The 22,346-nt window shown below is 44.4% G+C and overlaps 1 protein-coding gene across 2 annotated transcripts in view; it reads right to left on the bottom strand.

The window, feature by feature from the left end:
- MED13L (mediator complex subunit 13L) overlaps positions 1-22,346 on the bottom strand; it is a 667,498-nt gene that overhangs the window by 96,281 nt on the left and 548,871 nt on the right. For both annotated transcript variants that reach the window (XM_029619261.1, XM_029619262.1), the window contains one exon: positions 2,244-3,190. In XM_029619261.1, the coding sequence (XP_029475121.1) occupies positions 2,244-3,190 (947 nt within the window). The remainder of the gene's footprint in view (positions 1-2,243; positions 3,191-22,346) is intronic.

Here is a 22,346-nt window from a genome sequence, read left to right as displayed (position 1 = left end):
GTTGCTGGAAGTTCCATCTTCTCCAGCCTAGACTTGCGACCCTTTGGTGTCATTTGGGCACATTTGATGCAAGTAAGGACATCATGGTCGGACCCCAGACACATCACACAGACCGTGTGAGGGTCAGTGATGGACACTGTTCGAGTGCAGTCGGGGCACTGACGGAAACCAGACGTCATGGCCTCGACAAAAATTTAGTTGCGTTGCGGTCGATGGCCGGTAAGCCGCAAAGGAAAAACTCAATGGGAATCGACCGCAAGCCGGTAAAAAAATTACCATTCGATCGCAGAGCAAAGGTATCGATAAGGGGACGCCGTGGGGTATAATTATTTGAAATTTTTTGAAAAAGTTCCGTGAGGAAAAATTCCTGTCAGGAATCTCTGAAGAGCTCCTTAACCAGTGTGGCTACTGCTGCATGGAAAAAAGAAGACTGAAGGGGGACTCCTGCTGGATGCGGGGTTGGTGCTATGCTGGGCATGTCCAGTACCCAGTCAAAGTTCTAGAAACTTTGACAAAAGTGTTCCATGATTGGGCTCCATCCTGATGATGTCACCCATATGTGAGGACTACCATCCTGCTTGTCCTGTGAGAAAAATGGTTATAGAGACAAAAACAACCTCTCTGTCCTCTATTGTTTCTTTCCTTGTTCATCATTTATTTTCCCTAATATCTCATTGCCTCTCTGCTCCTTCTCTCACAGTGTCTTTTCCTCCCACTCCTTTTTCTCATAGTATCTCTTCAATGCTCTTCTTTCTTGATGGCCTCTTTTTCCTCCTCTGATTGCATCTTTTCTCCCTCTCATCCCATCTCTTGTAGTAGTAGAATTCTTCTCTTTTATCCTTCATGGTATTCCTTCTACTCCTTTCCTTCATGGTGCTTCCACTATTCCTCTCATTCATCATGGTGTCTTCTTTTCCTCTTCTCCTTTCAAGGCTTTTTCTCTCATCTTTCTCCTCTCCTTTTCCTTCATGGTATCTATTCTCCCTCCTCACTCCTTTCTTTAAGATGTCTCTTCTCCCCCTTCCTATATCCCTTATGATGTTTCTTCTTTCCTTCCTCATCCCTCATGGCCTCTATTCTCCTGCTTCTTCCTTCCCTTGTGGAGTCTCTTCTTCTCCCTTCTTTCCTTCATGGCATCTCCTCTCCTTCATTTCCATTGTGACTCGACTCCCCTTCCCTCCATGGTGTTTTTTCTCCTCATCATCCTTCTTCCTTCATGGTGTCTTCTCCTTATCATCTGCCCTTCTTTCATGGGATAAGCAGCATGGAAACTATCAACCTTTTGGGTTCCTGCCAGGTTCTTGTGACCTGGATTGACCACAGTTGGAAAAAGGATACTGTGCTTGATGAACTCTGGTCTGATCCAGTATGGCAAATCTTATATTCTTAATAGCAGGCTTCAAGATTACCTTAGTCAACTGTAATAAATACATTTTGCAACCCGAATTAAAGATGCAGAAACAGCTCAGCAGGAGACAACAGACTAAGAAATTCTGTTGGCGTATGAGGTCAGCAGATCTCCACATTGTGGCAGCCTGGTCCCAAAATGTCAGCTTTGGCCTACTGCAAATTTCAACCATTAATATGATGATGTCTAAACTATCTGCATCTTCCTAGAATGTAAGTATTGAACATTACAGAGCTGTAAAGATATTTAAAAAGACATCACAAACTGCCTCACAAATATTAGAGCTGATTAGTTCATATAGGCTATGTTATAAATGATGTCTCATACACAGAAAATGCGACAGCTGTGGTGATTTTTGACACTTTCTAAAACATGGCTACTTATAGCAAATCATGTGACTTGCAAGATTACAGTTTCTCCCCCCTCCTAAAAGAATTATACTTAGAAATATTATGAAAAAAAATTGTTGTCAATACTGGCTGTGCGCACTTTTAGTAATATTGCATAGTATGTGTCAGTGTAGGTGTCTTAACATTGCAATCCAGTTTTGTGGTGTGATTGAGCATTAAAGCCTCATTCATGGTCAACTCCAGGAACATAAACAATACCACAGAGAACCCTGGATACTTACTTTTCATCTTCTAACATGGTTGTTTGGCGTATAACATATAAGCAGTAATTTAATACTCCAAAAAGGTTACGGAAATTGAGAATTGAAATTAAAGAAACACTAATTTTCTTGATCTTTAAATATATATCTTATTGTATCAAACTTATGCATACATTTTAAAACAAAAACAAAAAGATACAGAAATCCCTATCTTGGGACTCCTACCATTGGTGTGAGGCCAGAGGTGGATAGTTGCGCTTCTTACGAGAGCTTCGTCTACTTTGCCACCTGTGGGATTATCCACATACTGCCGGCCCTGTTCAAGAGCATTAAAACACTCAATCCAGGAGTCACTACTCTCTGCCTGCACCTTGTCATAGCTCCAGTTGACAGTAGGGAAAGTCTCTCTGTTGCTGGAAGAGATGTAATCTAGGCAGGTCAGAGAGGTGAAAGGCTGCGTGCACTGGTTCTGGAGCAATAGTAAGATATTTGTGGCTGGTTCTTGATCTCTTTTGGCTTCCTCCCCAACCTGAGGAAGAAAGGAGGTCTGGCACATCATCAATCTCCTCTCAGCAGCCTGCCCAATATCAGAAGCCTTACCAAAGATATCCAGTTCATCCTCAATGAAGAGCCCAGAGTTGTAACCCAGTTTGCGGTTCATGATGGCACTAAAGCCACAGGTGCAGCGGTACTGATCCTCATTGGAAGAGTCTGGGATGTAGAGCCCTACATCTGCACCTTTGATGTTCATGTTACAGGCACAGATGCAGCAGCTATCAAAGTTGCGATCTTTAAAGATATTGAGCACAGAATCAGAAAGGATCAGTGTGACATACAGGCTGTGAGCCTCTGGGATTGGCTGTATGGTGGCTGGTTCCACAGAGTTCAATGGTCGTGTAGTGGAGGGTGTGGAGGCTGGTGAGCACAGATCTGTGCTATCGTATTTGACAGATCCTTGCCCACTTGCTGTGCCCCCACCCCTGGGAGTCCTTGGTGTCCTGGGAGTGCGGGGTGTAGGGACAGAAAACCGAGGGGTTGCTGGAGATGGCAAGACTCCAGCCCCACTATTGCTGGCTGGGGCAGTGCTGTTTGTCGCCACTGGTGTGTTCATCTGGGGAGTGTTCATCTGGATATAGTCTTGATCAGTTAGACTCCCAACGCTAGGTACATTACTGCAAGAAATGCACATAAAATATGGGTAAGAACAGTAAAATAAGTGGTACTTTGTGCTATGATGACATTTATTGTTTCAAGATGAAACCAGTGCTGAGCTGGATTCCATTGGATTAGTCTAATCACAGTTATCTAGATTCTTACTATAAAAAAACATTTGCCTACCCCTTATCCCACAGTGATAGCAGAGTTGCTTACCTTTAACGGGTGTTCTCCTAGGACAGACAGGATTTAGTCCTCACATATGGGTGACATCATCAGATGGAACCAGGCATGGAAAACTTGTGTCATAGTTTCTAGAACTTTGACTGGCTCACTGAGCATGCCCAGCATGCTCTAATCCACACGGGGTCCCTCCTCAGTCTCGTAACATATAATTACAAAACAAAAAATAAACAAACAGAGGAGAAACCCAACTCCATGGGGAGGTGGGCAGGTTTAGTGAGGACTAACATCCTGCTGTCCTAGGACAACACCTGTTTCAGGTAAGCAACTCTGCTTTCTCCTAGGACATGCAGGATGGTAGCCCTCACATATGGGTGAAACCCTAGCTGCAGGCTGTTCCCAATAGACAGCTAACCAGGTGACAATGGACACAACAACATTGGTGCTATTGGTAACACAGGAAGACAGCCTGAACCCGAAAAAAAGGGCCCTAGGCAGGAAGAGGTGGGTTTTACAGCTGAAAGAGATTCCGGAGGATGGACTGGCTGAAACTACTGTCGCGCAGAACATCCTTATCCAGGCAATGAGAGGCAAACGTCTAGCGACTTCCACATTGCAGATCTCCACCAGAGAAACTGCACACAGGTGGGCCACCAACGTTGCCACGGCTCTAACAGAGTCAGCCTTGACATGGCCCCTAAGCTGCAGACCCGCCTGAGCATAACAGAAGGAGCTGCAATCTACCAGCCAATTGGACAGAGTCTGCTTGTCAACAGCAACTCTCAATCTATTCTTGTCAAAGGAGATAAAGAGTTGTGTGAACTGCTATGTTCTTCTGTCCACTCCAGATAGAAGGCCAAGGCCCTCTTGCAATCCAAACTGGGCAGAGCCCGCTTGCTCTGGTGCAAGTGAGGCTTGGAAAATAAGGTAGGCGGGACGACTGATTATGGTGTAAGTCTGTCACCACCTTGGGAAGGAACTTAGGGTGCGTTCAGAGAACCACTCGATCATGAAAAAACTTTGTGTATGGTGGGTAGGTCACTAAGGCCTGAAGCTCACTGACTGTGTGCTGAAGTGACCGCCATAAAAAATATGACCTTCCAGGTCATGTAGTTTAGGTTGCAGGACCTCAGCGGTTTGAAAGCAGCTTTTATCAACTGAGCCAAAACCACACTGAGGTCCCAAGACAAAGTGGGGGGGGGGGGGGGGGGGTCTCAGGGGAGGTTTTCAACTGAAGCAGCCCACGCATAAATCGACCCACTATAGGTTAGACAGAGATAGGAGAACCATTCATACCATGGTGGTAGGCACTGATCGCACTCAAATACACTCTAACAGAGTTACATTTCAGACCAGGATCTGAAAGGTGCAGGAGGTAATCAAACAGTTTGGGAGTGGAGCAAGAGAAGGAGTCTAGGCCATATTGCCCACACCACATGGAAACTCTCCTCCACTTGAGCCCAAGAGACTTCCAGGTGGAAGGCTTCCTGGAAGCCACCAGGACCCGACACATTCTCAGAAAGGTCAAGGGGCTGCAGAATTAACCTCTCAACATCCAGGCCATGATCGACAGGGGCTGGAGGTTGGGATGCCGCAGCCTGCCCTGATCCTGAGTGATGAGATCTGGAGAGGTCCCCAGGCTGATCGGTTCCAGGAGGGAGAGATCCCATAGGAATGGGAACCAGACCTGCTTCGGCCAATGAGGGGCTATGAGGATCATAGTCCCATGGTTCTGCCGATGCTTAAGGAAAGTCTTCGTCACCAGAAGATTCGGAGGATACAAATACAGGAGGCCCTGGCCCCAATCGCGGGTAAAAGCATCCAAGGCCGATAAGCCGTTCCCCCCCCTGTACAAGGAACAGAACTGGGCCACCTTCCTGTTGCAGGGGGATGTGAACAGATCCATGTTCAGGAGACTCCAGAGGCGTAAGATCCAATTTGCCACTGCTTGGTTCAGGAACCACTCTTGGGGTGTGAAGGTTCAACTTAAGTGGCCTGCTACCACATTCTCTGTTCCAGCTAGATACGCGACTCGGAGCATGATCCCCCATGATAGGACCCAAGACCAGATCTGGACTGCTTCCTGGCACAAGAGGAACGATCTCGTGACCCCCTGGGTGCAGAGCCCAGGGTGCAGAGCCCTTCCACATGGGCTCCCCACCCCAAGATGGGACACATTCGTAGTGAGAACAATTTGGGGAGGGAGAGATTGAAACTTCACTCCCCGCACCAATCTGGACAGACTCCCCCACCATGGACAAGGAGTTCCAAAGGGACAGAGCAATGCTGATGTGCACCTGGAGGCTCTGGGTGGCTTGCTATCACTGGGACCTCAGGGTCCACTGGGCTCTGTGCATGTGCAAGCGTGCCCAAGGAGTGTCATGGACTGTTGCGGCCATATGGCCCAACAGTCACATTTGCCGCACTGAGACCTGCTGATTACATTGCATTACTCCTGCAATGGATGCCAAAGTAAATGCCCTGGCGTGGGGCAGAAAGGCCTTCGCCTGAGCCATGTCCAGCAGAACACCAATGAAGTCCAGCTGAGGTGATGGGCAGAGATGAGACTTCGGGAATTTGATAACGAACCCCAGCAATTCCAACACCAGGATGGTTAAATATAGGGACTGTGTCGCACCTGCCTGGGTAGTGCTCTTGACCAACCAGTCATCCAGGTAGTAGAAGAACTGCACTCCCAACCGGTGAAGGTGCACCCCTACCTCGGCCAGACACTTTTATTTATTTATTTATTTTTATTTAAAATCTTTTCTATACCGTCGTTAAGATAGGTACTGTCACAACAGTTAACAATAAGGCACATAAATTAATGTTACTAAATATATTGAATTATATCAATAAACAGGTGCCAAAAAGTTTCGGTAACATAGCTTTATAAAAAATTATAATTTTGTAAATGTGATGAATTGAGTCCAATTCTATCTGTATCCATTTTGAATACAGTAATAGCTTAATACTTAAATCTTATCCTTTAGTGCAGAGCTTTCCAAACTGTGTGTCGGGACACATTAGTGTGTCGCCTGCAGTGTGCAGGTGTGTCGCGCAAGCCCGGTCAACTCTGATGCGAGTTTGGGCTTTTTTTTTTCTAGAGATTCACTTTTTTTTTTTCAGTTTATGGGTTGCTTATTATTGGGTGATTTTTGCTGTCAATCGCGTTTTTTGGGGGGGCTTGGTGGGTGGAACGAGCCCAGCCATCCTTGCATTGGCTGCTGCTGCCGATGAGGCCTGGCCATGAGGAGTACTGACTGCAAGCAGCAGTGTCTGGTGATCATGGAAGGGAGTGAAGCACTTAACTGGCAACAATCAAAAAGACGAGGTACATGAGTGTGGGGGCCAGACATGTGCTGGGGAGAGAGAGATGAGTGAGTGGGGGGCAAACGTGCTGGGGGGACAGACATGTGCTGGGGGAGGAGAGAGATGAGTGTGTGGGGGACAGACAATTTGTTTTATTATTGTTTCTCATAAATTATAACAATAACATGAATCTTGGAATATATATTTTTAATATAAATTTAAGGTTTTCATGAGATAGGTTGTGTCGTGAAACATTTTATTTATGTATATATTTAAGGAAACATACATAAATTGTCGAAATATGTTTCGTTCGTTTAACCTTTAACCTCTGGTTTACTAGTAGATTGAATTACCGTGTCGTGAAATTATGTTTGTCTAAAAAGTGTGTCACCAACATGAAAAGTTTGGAAAGCTCTGCTTTAGTGGATAGAGAAAAAAATAAAATTAGTACCACACATATGGATTAAGGAGATGTGTGTGGGTGATTTAGTGTCCGCTCTCTGTACTGACCTGGTTTCTATTCTCCATTCTCTTTGTGATAAGCCTATCTAAAGAGCCATGTTTTTAGACTTTTTCTAAAGATTTTGATGTAATCTGATTTCTAAAGGCATGGTGTTCCAAAGTATGGGTCCTGCTAATGATAGCGCCCTTTCACTCACTTGGGTTAGTCTTGCTGTTTTGACTGATGGAATTGTTAGGAGTGCTTTGTTGGCTGATCTCAGGTTTCTGTGAGGGACGTGTACGCGAAGGGCTGTGCTCAGCCATTCTGCTTTTTCGTTATGTATTAGCTTATGTATGGTACATAGTGTTTTGTGTATTGTATTCTTTGCTCAATGGGTAGCCAGTGTAATTCAGCTAGGGTTTTGGTGATGTGGTCTCTCTTACTTTTACCAGTCAGAATTCTTGCAGCAGTGTTTTGTAGTATTTGGAGTGGTCTTAGTGTGTTGTATGGTAAACCTAGAAGTAAGGCATTACAGTAGTCAGTGTTTGCAAAAATTAAAGCTTGTAATACTGATCGAAAGTTGGTGGTCGTTAGTAGTGGTTTTAGTCTTCTGAGAATCATGAGTTTGGCGTATCCTTCCTTTACTTTTAAAGATATATGTTGTTTCATGTTTAATTCCGTGTCAATTATTACTCCGAGGTTCCGTATTTTCTCTGTTAATTCTATTTTTTGGTTGTTTTTGAGTGTGATTGGGTTTTGAATGATCTCTATGTTTTTACGTTCTAAATGTAGGAATTCTGTTTTCTCTATGTTAATGACTAATTCCATTTGGTTTAATAGCTGTTTTATGATATCTAGATACATGTTAGCTATGTTTAAAGTTTTTTCAATTCTGTCCTCGATTGGTAGTATTAATTGAATATCATCAGCGTATATGTAACGTGTAATGCCCAGACCAGCTAGCAGGTGACATAATGGCAATAGGTATATATTGAAGAGTGTAGCGGATAAGGCTGAACCCTGAGGTACTCCTTTTGAAGGTTAATTCTATCTGATGTTACGTCTTTAATCTGTACTTAGAAGTATCTGTTATTTAGGTATGATCTGAACCAGTTGATCGTTTTGTTGCTTAATCCTATTTCTTCTAATCTGTTTAATAGTATGTCATGATTTACTGTATCAAATGCCGCTGACAAGTCTAGCATCATTAGAATGTAGTGTTTCCCTCTGTCGAAACATCTCATGATGTCTGTTAGTGAAAGCAAAAGTGTTTCTGTGCTGTAGTTATTATGAAAGCCATGTTGTGAATGATACAGGATATTCTTGCTAAGTGTTCCGTTAGTTGATTTTAGTTTTTTCTATTAATTTTGCAATTAGGGGTAAGTCTGAAACTGGTCTGTAGTTGTCCAGGATATGTGGGTCGCTGTTTTTTTTTTCTTTAAAATTGGTTTTACGATAGCTCCTTTTAGTGAGTCTGGCATGGACTTCACTTGGTGAAAACGTGTGGTGCGGAGGCCAGACCGAAGGGCAACACTCTGTACTGGAAGTAGTGCTTGCCCACCACAAACCTGAGATACTTCCTGTGATCGTGGAAGATCTCGATGTGAGTGCAGGAGTCTTTTAAATCGAGGAAGCATAGCTAGTCCCCTATTTGCAGGAGGAGAATCAAGGTGCCCAGAGAAACCATCTTGAACTTTTCTCTTTTTAGAAACTTGTTCAAGGCTCTCAGGTCCAGGATGGGATGGAGACCCCCTGTTTTATTTTGAATCAGAAAATACCGGGAGTAAAAAAACCCCGTCCCCATTGTCTTGGAGGAACAGGCTCAACCGCCTTGGCTGTTATGAGGGCGGAGAGCTCCGCCAAAAGGATCTCCTGACACGCTGCTGGCCCTCAAAAGGGCCTCAGAGGCAAATCTGGTGGGACATCCAGAAGATTCAGCCTGTACCCCTGACAAACAATGTACAGGACCCACTGGTCTGAGCTAACATTGGGTCAATGATTCGCGAAGAACTGCAGCTGACCTCCGATCGGGGATTCCGACGTCAAGGGAACGGGCGGCTGACTTACTCCCTCTCAACAGGTCAAAACACCGTAGCAGGGCTTGGCTGGGGCTTGGGAACTCGCTACTGTCTGAAGCAGCCCCTAGAGCCCACCCTCTGCAAACGGGAGAGGCAGGAGGGTAATATCTCCTCTGATGAAAGACCTCCTTTGGCCCTGCCCATCTGACCTCCTGGCCAAGGTCGGTGGATCGGAGAGATGCTGGTCGAGAGATGCTGGAGGATCTCATGGTGATTCCGTAGCTGGGCCACTGCATCCCTCACCTTATCGCCAAAGAGGTTCTCACCCATACATGGCAAATCAGTGAGCCTCTTCTGCACCTCTGGGCGTAGGTCTGAGGCCTGGAACCAAGCCATCCAGCGGGCCCTGATCCTCGCTTCTGACCCAAACAAATCGTGGGTGGAACACACCTCATGCTTCCTGCACTCAAGGCCCTATTGTGTGACTGCCTGGAAGGCCTCTTGCTGCTGCTGCGGCAGTCTATTGGCCATAACCTGAACCTGTTTCCACAGGTTATGAGAGTACCGAGTCATATAGAGCTGGTAGAAAGCAATTCGGGCTATCAGCATGGCACCCTGAAAGACCTTCCTTTGCAGCACATCCAGTACTTTGTACTCCTTCCCCAGAGGAGCTGAAGCATGAGTTTGGGAGTGCTTGGCCTTCTTAAGCAGGACTCAACCACCACCAATTGGTCCGGGAGCTGGCACCTCTCAAAGCCAGTAGTATGCTGGACTAAGTACACCCCATCCGCCTTTCTGCTCATAGGAGGCATGGTAAGGGGGTGGGTCCCAAATCCTCAGGAGCAGTTCCTTGAAGATTTTGTGAACCGGGACAGCCACAATCTCCTTCGGGGCATCCACAAACTGGAGAATCTCCAGCATTTTATGTCTGGCTTCATCTTCCATCAGCATTTGGAATGGAATAGCCTCTGCGATCATCCAAACAAACCCCGCAAATGTTAAGTCCTTGGGCGGGGACCTCCAATGATTCTCCAGAGATGGGTCTGAAGGGAGGCCATCGGAGTCCTCTGAAGAGGAGTCAGAGGTGGCATCATCCCCCCAGGGTCATAACGGGTATCATCCTCACTAAAAACCGCTGGGGATGAAGGCCCGGGTTTTCTGCCCACAGCCCGAGTCCCAGGCACTGAAGGCATCATTGGCCCTGATGGTTCTGATGACCCCACAGGCAGACCGAGCAATGCTGGCTGTGGGGTGGGGGTTCACAATGGTGCCACTGGCCCCGATGGACTTTCCTCATCAGAGGAGCCATGAATGAGGACAGCATCGGGGAGGAAGAAGCAACTGTGCCCCATGGGAACCCAATGGCCCTCGGGACACCGGTGCTGAGTCGGAGGAATGCCCAGGTGGACATCGAGGCACTCCAACAGCGGCTCCAGCAGGGACGCTGTGGGCATCGGCCATGGTGGCAGCACCGGCTCGATACCCCATAGGGCTCGATCCACAGCCAGTTTCACCATGCGCTCCATCTCCTCCTTGAAGACCACTGACACCAGGACCGGCTGGGATGGAGGAGGAGGAGGAGGAGTGGCCCGATCCTCCTCAGAGCCATGAAGGTCATCAGTATCCAACACCAGGATAGGTGGGGACCGTCTCGGACACCCGGCATCGATAGAGGGTACAACCTCCTCGCAGCAAGAACCAGTGCCAACCCAAGCCTGGTTCCGTACGCCGACAGAGATGGGTGGCGATGTTTACAAGCTTTCCCTTGATGCTCAGCCTGGTCTTTCCCCCACGATGAGGTGATAGTTGAAAATTCAGACATCCTCGACCTGGAGGATAGCAGATTCCCTGCCTCCTGGCGGCACCAGTGGAGGGGTCAATGTTGAGAGATCAGTGTCCATCGGTTCCCCCCCCCCGATCCCTCGGTGTTGATGACACTGACACAGACATCGAAGATTCTGGTTTTCTTTGAGCCGAACAGCTTCTCCATTTTATCAAAATGGGCACACCGGCCTTTGGAGGACATTGGGTTGCAAAAAGGACACCCCCGAACATCGTGGGATGCCCCCAGGCAAAGAATGCACACATCGTGTGGATCCATGATGGACATAGTCTGGGGACACTGGGGGCACCTACAAAAACCTGACAACACCATAACGATAATGGGAAAATGGCCAATGACCAGCGGGCACCGAAGTACCACCAATGCAGGAACCAACCACAAAAAGGAAGACACTTACTGCGCCACAGGGACTGACTAAGGCAGAGAGAACAGAGAGGGATCCGTTGCAAGAAAAGGATGAAAAAATCCCACAGTAGAAAGTTTTTCAGTAGAAAAGAGCACAAGCGAAATGAAAGGTCCATGGAAAGAGACTGAAGAGGGACCCCATGTGCACGCGTGGATTAGGGCATGCTGGGCATGCTCAGTGTGCCAATCAAAGTTCTAGAAACTTTGACACAAGTTTTCCGTGCCGAGCTCCATCTGATGATGTCACCCATATATGAGCATTATCATCCTGCTTGTCATAGGAGAAAATATCTTTCACAAGATTGCTTAGAAATAGCTGCTGCCTGGGCCAGTCTGGTCTCTCATGCAAAGGACATGGGTTTGATTCACTGGCCAGAACTCTATTCTCCAGGTCAATCGGGGATGCCATGGAGGTAGCATTCACAGCTTCTGGGTGGAGGTACAGTCATTGCACAACAGTGACACTTAGAAGCTGAACTTGGGGCCCAAGATGGGAGTATTCTGGAAGGAGCCCTGTTGCATGGCTCCTAGCTGAAGATTGTTGCTGCAAAGTCACGGCTTGGGAGAAAATATAAAATAGAGGAAAAATCCCCAGGTAGATATGACTGAAGACTCATATTGCTGGATCACCTAATTGAGCTGTAATCCCATTGGAGTAGGAGGAAACTGCTAAACTAAAATTAAAAAGGGACCACCACATTATTTTTCTGAAGCATGAAAATGAAATAAATAACAGGTTAAGGCAGAACTAGACAAGGACATAGCTGGACTTTACAATAGATTACTGGTACTTGAAATTCTTAAGATGAACTGAATACTTGAGTTTATGAAGACTGACCGACCTAAGCATAAGGAAACTGAACTCAAAAGTCCTTAATTATTTGGGATGGTAATTAAAAAGCAGGGCTGGAGTCATAGGATTAGTGTAGTTTCAGTGCAGTCTACATAAAAAAGGGACCACCACACTATTTTTCTGAAGCATATAAATGAAATAAATAATTTATCACTGTACTACAATAGTTTCTGATCCAGCATTCTTGCAGTAACATCAGCTGTTGTTCCAGGTAAGAACTAATCTTTAATATAGACACTGCTTCCAAAGCTAGAGTCTTCTACAGTAAGACATTGATATTCAATGAGCCAGTGAGCAGGAAATTTACCTGATATAGTTGTCTGGATTTATGGAAAATAGCCAGATAAGTGTTCCACTAAATATACCCAGATAGAAGTTATCCAGTTAACTTCAGGGTACATATTTTTCCAACAAAACTTTCCTAACTAAAAGCTGTGTAGCGCTGAATATTCACCATCTCTTTTTACCTAGCTAAATTTTTTGTTTGTAATATTTTTATTAAATTTCAACAATACAACAATACAACATCAACCAGGTGTAAAATCATAGAGATCTAGCTTAACAGTGTGCAGCCTGGTAAGCTGAAATCCTCAGAGCAATCGGACATAAACTCCCACCCATCCCGTCTCCCCACCCGTCCCACCCAGACCCAGCACCTTAAGCGTATTGAGGAAGTCCAGCTATGTAGTTACCTAGCTAAATTTTATGCAAGTAATGTGTTACCAAGACAAATTTTGGCTGGGATGCAGCAGTAGGTGTGTGTGTGGGGGAGAATTTAATGTACAAAACCTAAGCAGGCTCAGCTGTTCTTCCTGACTTGATGCTGGATGGTTAATTCTAGTTTGAGGATGATCCCCCCCCCTGTACATTTTATTGAAATTTCAAGAATTATATGAATGTGTGAACTAGTAATTTATATAATACAATGTCATATATAAATCCTTATGGCTGAGATATACAAGGCTAGCAGTGAACCATTTCACTAATTTGGGAACTCTTTTTGAGGGAAACACTACAGCTAAAAGCCTTCCAGGATCATCAGCTGGTAGAAATGCTATTTAAATAGATCAAAGAAGAAAGCAAAGACTCTAAAGTTGATATCATCCATCTGAGAACCAACGACCTTGCAAGAAAAGGCATCCAAGTGGTACAGAGAGCTTTCTAATCTCTGGTGAAGCAGATTAGTCACATGGCAAAGACTATTGTCTTTTCAGAAGTGTTACCTGTTCATGGAAAGGGGAAAGAGAAGCTAAGCCATATAGATAACTTCAATGCATGGCTCAAAACTTGGTGTAAGCAACAAAGTTTTGGATATATTGGAGGCTGGGGGCCGTGTATGGAACAGAAAAAGGCTCTATGTCAAAGATGGCTTACATCTGTCTGTGGCAGGAAAAAGGATCCTAAGAGATAAATTCAAATCCTATACCATAAGGCATTTAAACTAGATGATGGGGTGGCAGAAGGAAATAAGAATGTCACCCCCCAAATATAAAGGAAATGGGTGAAGTGGATTACAAACGTCAGCTGAATAAGGTACAAAAGAAATCCAAGAAAAGCAGTAACCTGAATGAGAAAAACTGGAAAGCTATGAGCACAAATGCTCATAGTCTGGGCAATAAAATCCCAGCCCTGCAAGCCCTAATGGTGGAGGCAGACTTGGACATTGTTGCTGTCACGGAGACATGATTCACGGAATCTCATGATTGGGATATGGTCATACCAGGCTACAACTTGTTAAGAAAGGGCAGAGAGGGCAGAAAAGGGGGAGGAGAAGCTCTTTATGTCAAAAATGATATCCAAGTAACTGAGCTACAAGGAAGATGGGGTAAAGAAGCAGCATTATGGGCCGTCCTAAAAAAGGATAATGGTGCATCTATTTTTACTGGAGTGGTTATAGGCCTCCGAATCAAACGGAAGAACTAGACAGAGATCTGGTTGAAGACATCCAAAAGGTGATAAAGAAGGGAGAAGTGGTGATTGTTGGAGATTTTAAACTGCCGGATGTAGACTGGAGAATCCCTTCTGCAGAATCTAACAGAAGTAGAAAGATAGTGGATGCCCTGCAAGGGGCTCTGTTCAAACAAATGGTAATGGAACCTACGAGGGAGGGAGCTATTTTCGATTTAGTGCTCACTAACAGGGATAATGTCTGGGTGGGTGCCCACCTCAGCACCAGTGATCATCAAACGATGTGGTCTGATATTGCCAATAGGATATGAAGTCACACGAAGACCCGAGTTTTGCATTTCAAAAATACAGAATTTGTTGAAATGGGAAAGTACCTGGAGAGAGAACTAGAAGGCTGGGAGAAAATGAGAGAGGTGGAATAACAGTGGGCCAAACTAAAAGGAGCAATTGCAAAGGCAACTAATCTCTATGTTAGAAAAGTAAAGAAAAGCAAGATAAATATGAAATCTATCTGGTTCTCAAAGGAGGTGGCTGATACAATAAAAGCAAATAGAACAGTGTTCAAGAAATATAAAGGATCCCAAAGGGAGGAACACAAGGAAGAATGGTGAAACTGAGGGACACGAAGAAAGTAATCAAGAAAGCAAAAAGTAAAGCGGAAGAAAGGACTGACAAAGAGGTAAAGCAAGGTGACAAAACATTTTTCAGATACACCAGAGAAAGGAGAAAAGTCCAAAGTAGTATAGTGAAATTGTAAGGTGAAAAGGATCAATGTGTGAAGAGAGATGAAGAAATGGCAGAAATATTAAACAAATACTTCAGTTCGGTGTTCACTAAAGACAACCCTGGAGAAGGACCCATTGCTAGTTAACAAGAAAATGGAGGGGGTGGAGTAGACAAAACTCCGTTTACAGAAGAGAATGTATGGGAAGAGCTAGTCAAACTGAAAGTGGACAAAGCCATGGGGCCTAATGAGGTTCATCCCAGGATACTGAGGGAGCTCTGAGACATGCTGGTGGGTCCGCTGCACAACCTGTTCAATAGATCCCTGGAAATGGAAGTGGTGCCGAGTGACTGGAGAAGAGCAGTGGTGGTCCCACTTCACAAGAGTGGAAGCAGAGAGGAGGCTGGAAACTACAGGCCGGTTAGTTTCACCTCAGTGGTGGGAAACGTAATGGAGACACTGCTGAAGGAAAGAACAGTGAACTATCCACAGTCAGCAAAATTGCTGGACCGGAGGCAGCATGGAATCACCAGAGGAAGGTCCTTTCTGATTGACATTTTTGATGGGTAACTAAGGAATTGGATTGAGGAAGAGTGTATGATGTCATCAAATTGGATTTCAGCAATTTTTGACACAGTCCCACATAGGAGGCTTGTGAATAAAATGAGAAGCTTGGGAGTGAGCGCCAAGGTGGTGGCCTTGATTACAAACTGATGACGGACAGAAGACAGCGTGTGATGGTAAATGGAACCTAATCTGAAGAAAGAACGGTGTTAAGCGGAGTACCGCAAGGATCGATGTTGGAACCGATCCTGTTCAATATCTTTGTGAACGACATTGCAGAAAGGATAGAAGGTAAAGTTTGTCTTTTTGCAGATGAAACTAAGATCTGCAACAGAGTGGACATGCCTGAAGGAATAGAGAGAATGCCACGTGATTTAAGGAAGCTTGAACGGTGGTTGAAGATATGGCAGCTGAGATTCAATCCAAAAAGCAACAGGGTAGGCGATCCAGTAGAGCCGTAAGGAAGTAACAAAGTGGTGGATGCCACAAGAAGTCTCTCTCAAATTTTTATTGAAGGAGACGTAAAATATCATATGCAAGTGCCCGACTCTGGCCGAGTTTCGCCACCAGCGGTGGCTGCCTCAGGGGCTCAACTTGTGTCGTGTTTTGATTAATAAATATCCAGGTCTTAAATAAGACTCTACAACAGCTGATTATTAAACAGACTTTGGAAAACATGTACGGGCAGTGGTGCCCCTGCCTCTCATTCACTCCCAAATGCACTGATATTCATGTGCCGATATTATTGAATGCGCTTGCGGTGGCAAGCGTCAGCGGCAATACGTCTATCCCGTATTCACTCACTCACTTTGCTTGAGTGAATACGGGATAGACGTGTTGCCGCTAACGCTTGCCACCGCAAGCGCATTCAATAATATCGGCACATGAATATCAGTGCATTTGGGAGTGAATGAGAGGCAGGGGCACCACTGCCCGTACATGTTTTCCAAAGTCTGTTTAATAATCAGCTGTTGTAGAGTCTTATTTAAGACCTGGATATTTATTAATCAAAACACGACACATGTTGAGCCCCTGAGGCAGCCACCGCTGGTGGCGAAACTCGGCCAGAGTCGGGCACTTGCATATGATATTTTACGTCTCCTTCAATAAAAATTTGAGAAAGACTTCTTGTGGCATCCACCACTTTGTTACTTCCTTACAGCTGAGATTCAATGCCAAGAAGCGCAGAGTCATGCTTCTAGGATGTGGTAATCCAAAAGAGCTATATGTCTTGGGGGATGAAGGGCTGTTGTGCATGGAGCAAGAGAGGGACCTTGGGGTGATGGCGTCTAGTGATCTGAAGATGGCGAAGCAATGTGACAAGGCAATAGCTAAAGCCAGAATAATGTTGGGCTGCATAGAGAGAGGAATAATAAGTAAGAAAAAGAAAGTGATAGTCCCCTTTTTTCAGATCCTTCGTGAAGTCTCACCTGGAATATTGTGTTCAGTTCTGGAGACCGCATCTCAAAAGGGAAATAGAGAGGATGGAGGTGGTCCAGAGAAGAGCGACAAAAATGGTGGGGGTTCTCCATCAAATGATTTATGAGGAGAGGTTGAAGGATCTAAATATGTATACCCTGGAGGAGTGGAGGAAAGGAGGTGCAGGGGAGATATGATACAGACCTTCAGATACCTGAAAGGTTTTAATGATGCACAATTGACAAACCTTTTCCGTTGGAAAGAAATCAGTAGAACTAGGGGACACATAATGAAACTCCAGGGAGGACGACTCAGAACCAACATCAGAAAATACTTCTTCACAGAGAGGATGATGGATGCCTGGGATACCCTTCCAGAAGAGGTGGTGAAGACAAAAACGGTGAAAGATGTCAAAGGGGCATGGGATAAACACTGTGGGTCCCTAAAAGCTTGAGGATCGAAATGAAGAAAAGAGTGCATGGGGGTAAACTTGCTGGTGTGGTGGTTACTACCCTTAACCAAAAAGCCTTCATACTGTTGATGCAACTCCATTATTGTTCTCTGCTTTAACGGCAGGGGGATAGAGGAAAAAGGGAATTTGATTCAGACAGCAACCAACAAGGACATTGGATTTTATGGGCTGGAAAAAACAAATAAGCATGGGGGGGGGGGGGGGCAGACAAATAAGCAAGGGGGTAACTTGCTGATGTGGTTATTACTACCCTTAACCAATAAGCCTGATACTTTGGATGCAACTCCAACATTGCTCTCTATTTCAATTGCAAGAGGTAACAGGGAATTGGATTCAGACAACAACCAGCAAGGGCCCTGACTGACGGTTTGGGAAACTAAGTAAGGGAGTGACCAGTATGGCGTAGCAGATGCTACTATAAGCTTGCTGGGCAGACTGAATGGACTGTTTGGTCCTTTTCTACCATCACTTTCTATGTTTCTATTTTTCTAGGTCATCTTTTGTCATGAGCCTCTATTCTACCAGCTCTCAACGACCAGAACATGATTTTGCATATTACAACAAGAGCTAATATTTCTATAGAAAGCAGATAATATGGAGTGGCATAACAAATGATGACCTAGAAATCCTGATTAGCAATCACAGCTGCAGTGGTAACAAGCAACAGCGATAATCCTTGGCTCTAATTGGATTATGCTAACAAACCAAAGGTTTTTATTCTATGAATACCTGTGAATTAATAAAGGCCATGGTCTCCAAAGGACTGCTAGTCATTATTGCAGATGTGCTGGGAATGAAGAGCCTCTCCGAGTGCTGGGAAGGGGCCAGCACCTCTTGCTCCTGCTCTCTCTCACAACACAATTCTTTTGAACAAAGCTCTGCTACAGAAGGATTGATGTATAGATGTGAGCTACCGTATTTTTCGCTCCATAAGACGCACTTTTTTTCCCCCAAAGGTGGGGGGGAAAATGTATGTGCGTCTTATGGAGCGAATATAAAAAAAAAACCAAACAAAAATCTAACAAATCCACCCCCCCCCCCGACTCCCCCAAGACCTGCCGACTTAATTTCCTACAACCCCCCACCCTCCTGACCCCCCCCCCCAAGACCTGACAAATTAATTTCCTGCAACCCCCCACCCTCCTGACCCCCCCAAGACCTGCCAAACGTCCCTGGTGGTCCAGCGGGGGTCCGGGAATGATCTCCTGGGTGTGGGCCGTCGGCTGCCAGTAAACAAAATGGCGCCGACAGCCCTATGCCCTCACTATGTCACTGAGACCCGACCGCTGCTATTGGTCGGTCTCAGTGACATAGTGAGGGCATAGGGCCGTCGGCGCCATTTTGTTTACTGGCAGCCAACGGCCCTATGCCCACACTATGTCACTGAGACCGACCGCTGCTATTGGTCGGTCTCAGTGACATAGTGAGGGCATAGGACCGTCGGCGCCATTTTGTTTACTGGCAGCCGACGGCCCTATGCCCACACTATGTCACTGAGACCGACCAATAGCAGCGGTCGGTCTCAGTGACATAGTGAGGGCATAGGGCCGTCGGCGCCATTTTGTTTACTGGCAGCCGACGGCTCACGCCCAGGAGATCGTTCCCGGACCGCTCCTGGACCCCCGCTGGACCACCAGGGACGTTTGGCAGGTCTTGGGGGGGTCAGGAGGGTGGGGGGTTGCAGGAAATTAATTCGGCAGGTCTTGGGGGGTCAGGGGGGTGGAGGTTGTTAATTTAAAGGGTTGGGATGGGGGGAGGGGGGGGGGGTTTGGGGGTTCCCAGAGAAAGAAAAGTTTTCTGATCTGGGGAGTGGACCGAAATGGCCCTCCCCAGACCCGAAAACAAAATGGGGAGAAAAAAAAAAGCTATGCACTCCCCTAATTTGCTCCATAAGACGCCCAGACGCAGAGCCGGTTTAGCACAATTTTTTTTTTTTTTAATTTTCCCCCTCTGAATCCTAGGTGCGTCTTATGGTCAGGTGCGTCTTATGGAGCGAAAAATACGGTACTTCCTGTAGAAAATAGACTGATATAGCAGGAGGCATTGACAATATGTTCTTAAGATGCCATCTTCCTGTGATTAGAATCACTTTGAGGAGTCTATGGTCTAGAAAAATCACATACTATCACATCTTTAAAAGGTGTCACAACCTACAAAGAATCTAGTTTTCTCCAGGGCGTATGCTGCTCCTAGAATTCTGTACCTTAGCAATCATATGTATCGCATACCTGTGTGTAGTCACTATATGAATAGCAAATCACAGTTGTGCAGTTTCTTAGCTCAAATCTATTACTTTTTTCTTGCACTTAACTACTGAAATGTAAAAATGCAATCTAAGCACTCATTCGGTTCTGAGCTGACATCTGAAAGCTACCAATTTACTGTCTAATAATGTTAACATAAGAACAAACACATCCTTAACTTCATGCATCATTTCCTATGTGCAGTAGGAAATGATTTATCTGCAATATACATGCAGAAAAACAAAAATTGTGCCATTTTTACCAAAAATGGAGAAAGACTAAATCATTATCAGATTTGACAATGTACAAGGCACAGCTATGTAAATATTGGGATAGTGACTGCCAAAAAAAAAACAAAGTCACCACCAAAATTTATAATACTGCCTTCAACATGCAAATTTTTAATTTTCCACTGTTAAACAACCAATTAATCTTTCTTCCAATATCCATTCTAAAAGCAAATCTTGTTTATCTCCAAGTTGTTGTCAAGATTTTGCATGTTTTTATTACAAACAAAATTGAAGATCTTTGCAAGGAACTCCTCATTTATCAGACTCCCTTCTGACATTTTCACAAACACCAATTATGTGCTGGGAAAATTTCTCTCAAACTTCCACATCAGAAATCCAACAGATAATAACAAAAGCAAATCCATCTTTTTGTGCTTTAAATCTGATCTCTGTTCACACATTGCTCCATTTCTTTCACAATTGGTAAATCTATCATTGTTGGAAGTCACTCAAAAAAGCATCAGTTCCACCAATACTGAAACATGAGTCAAGTAATCTGATGAGTCTAACTAGTTATTGACCAGTATCTAATTTATCTTTCCTAGCAAAATCATTGAAAATATTGTTCAAAGACAACTTACTGACTACCTGGAGAATGATTTACTTAACCCCTATCAATTTGGTTTCAAATGCAGTCAAAGCACCAAAAATTGCTTCTATTTTTTTTTTATGTCATCTGGCGTGGTTTTGACTGTGGTCAAAATTATATTCTGGTATTATTTATTTAAAACATTTGTATACCACAAAAACTTCCATACAATTTTGTGTTCAGTGCAGTTTACATAAAACATACATAAAATTATAAATCAAACATATATAAAATCTTATATTAAATATACAACAAAATGTCAAATAATAAAACTACAATAGTTTTCACCCAAACGCCTCTTGGAAAAGCAATGCCTTCCTTTTTTTCCTATAATAACAGATAGTAACATAGTAATGACAGCAGAAAAAGACCAAATGGTCCAGCCAGTCTGCCCATCAAGCTTCCCATGGTAGTAAATGCCGCTCATTGCAGGTTACCCCATGCCCACTACCCCTATGCTTCTTTTCATTCATTTCCATCCTCCAGCCTTTAGTGATCCACAGTGTTTATCCCATGCTCCTTTGAAATCCTTCACAGTTTTAGTTTTCACCACTTCTTCTGGAAGGTCATTCCAGATATCCACCACCCTCTCTGTGAAGAAATATTTTCTGACATTGGTTCTAAATCTTCCTCCCTGGAGTTTCAAATTGTGACCCCTAGTTCTACTAAATTGTTTCCAATGGAAAAGGTCTGCTGTTGACCACGGATCATTAAAACCTTTCAAGTATCTGAAGGTCTGTATCATATCACCCCTGCTCCTCCTTTCCTCCAGGGTATACATATTCAGGGTTCTTCAACCTCTCCTCATAAGGCATTTGATGGAGATCACCCACCATTCTGCATTCTTTTCCATAGTGCATTCCAGCATACTGGGACCACATAAGAAAAAGTTGTAGCTCATATTTTTTGAGATTTTTAATCTCTATTTGAAGGTACCTGCAATAAATGCTAATTAGTAGAATGAAGGGCACATGCTAGACTACATCTTAGGGTTTTTTTTGGAGAACACAAGGAGTGCCTTCATGTAACTTTGCTCTATACTTCACAGGCAACCAATGTAAAATATGCAGTGATGGAGTAATGTGATCGAACTTTGTTAAGGTCAATAAAAGGCATGCAGCAGTGTGTTGAATTAACTAACACATGAGCTAGTTTTTCAGGTAAACCCACACAAATAGTATTACAATAATCAGAACAAGAGACTGAAGTACCATTTGAAACGTATCTATTGGTAATAATGTACTTCAAAGGTCTAAGCTGTTTTAGCTAGATGTTTTATGTGGAGTTTCATGCTTAAGTTGTGAGCATAAGAACATCACTAAACCTTTTATACCTGATAATAATGATAACTTGATTACCTCAAAATTTATAGTTGCTGCATCTATGATCAAAGAGCTTTTTTCTACTCACAGAAGCTTTGTTTTTGGGACATTTAAAACTAAACTATTTAAGGTGAATTTTAAAAGCCTGGCACAAGCTAAAACTGGGAGATTTGTACACAAGTCAGGTAGGCGTGTGCCAAGAGGATTTTAAAAGCCACCCGAGTACACATGTACTTGCCACTACACGCACAAATGAAAAGCTCCCAAAAAGGGGTGGGGTGTAGGTGTGGTCTGGGTGAGGCATGGACGTTCCTGAATTTCACATTGAAATTAAGGCATAAATACGTGCATATTAGGGTCTCCTGCCACATAACTTTACTACTGCTGTGGATGATGTGTAAATTGTAGAACAAAAAATTCTAGGCAGATCAGTGAGGTTTTATAGGTTGGGGCTGGCAGGGAAGAAGGGGTTTGGAAGCCCTCTCTCTTACCTGGGTGAACTGGGAATGAACTGTGAAAACTGGTAAAAGCTTCAGCGCACATGTCTAATAAAATTCCTCCACTTATGCGTTACAAGCAGCATATT

The sequence above is a fragment of the Rhinatrema bivittatum genome, chromosome 11, assembly GCF_901001135.1.
Source record: "Rhinatrema bivittatum chromosome 11, aRhiBiv1.1, whole genome shotgun sequence".
In the NCBI taxonomy this organism is placed as follows: Eukaryota; Metazoa; Chordata; class Amphibia; order Gymnophiona; family Rhinatrematidae; genus Rhinatrema; species Rhinatrema bivittatum.
The sequence above is the reverse complement of the archived record's forward strand: the minus strand, read 5'-3'. Positions and strand labels throughout refer to the sequence as shown.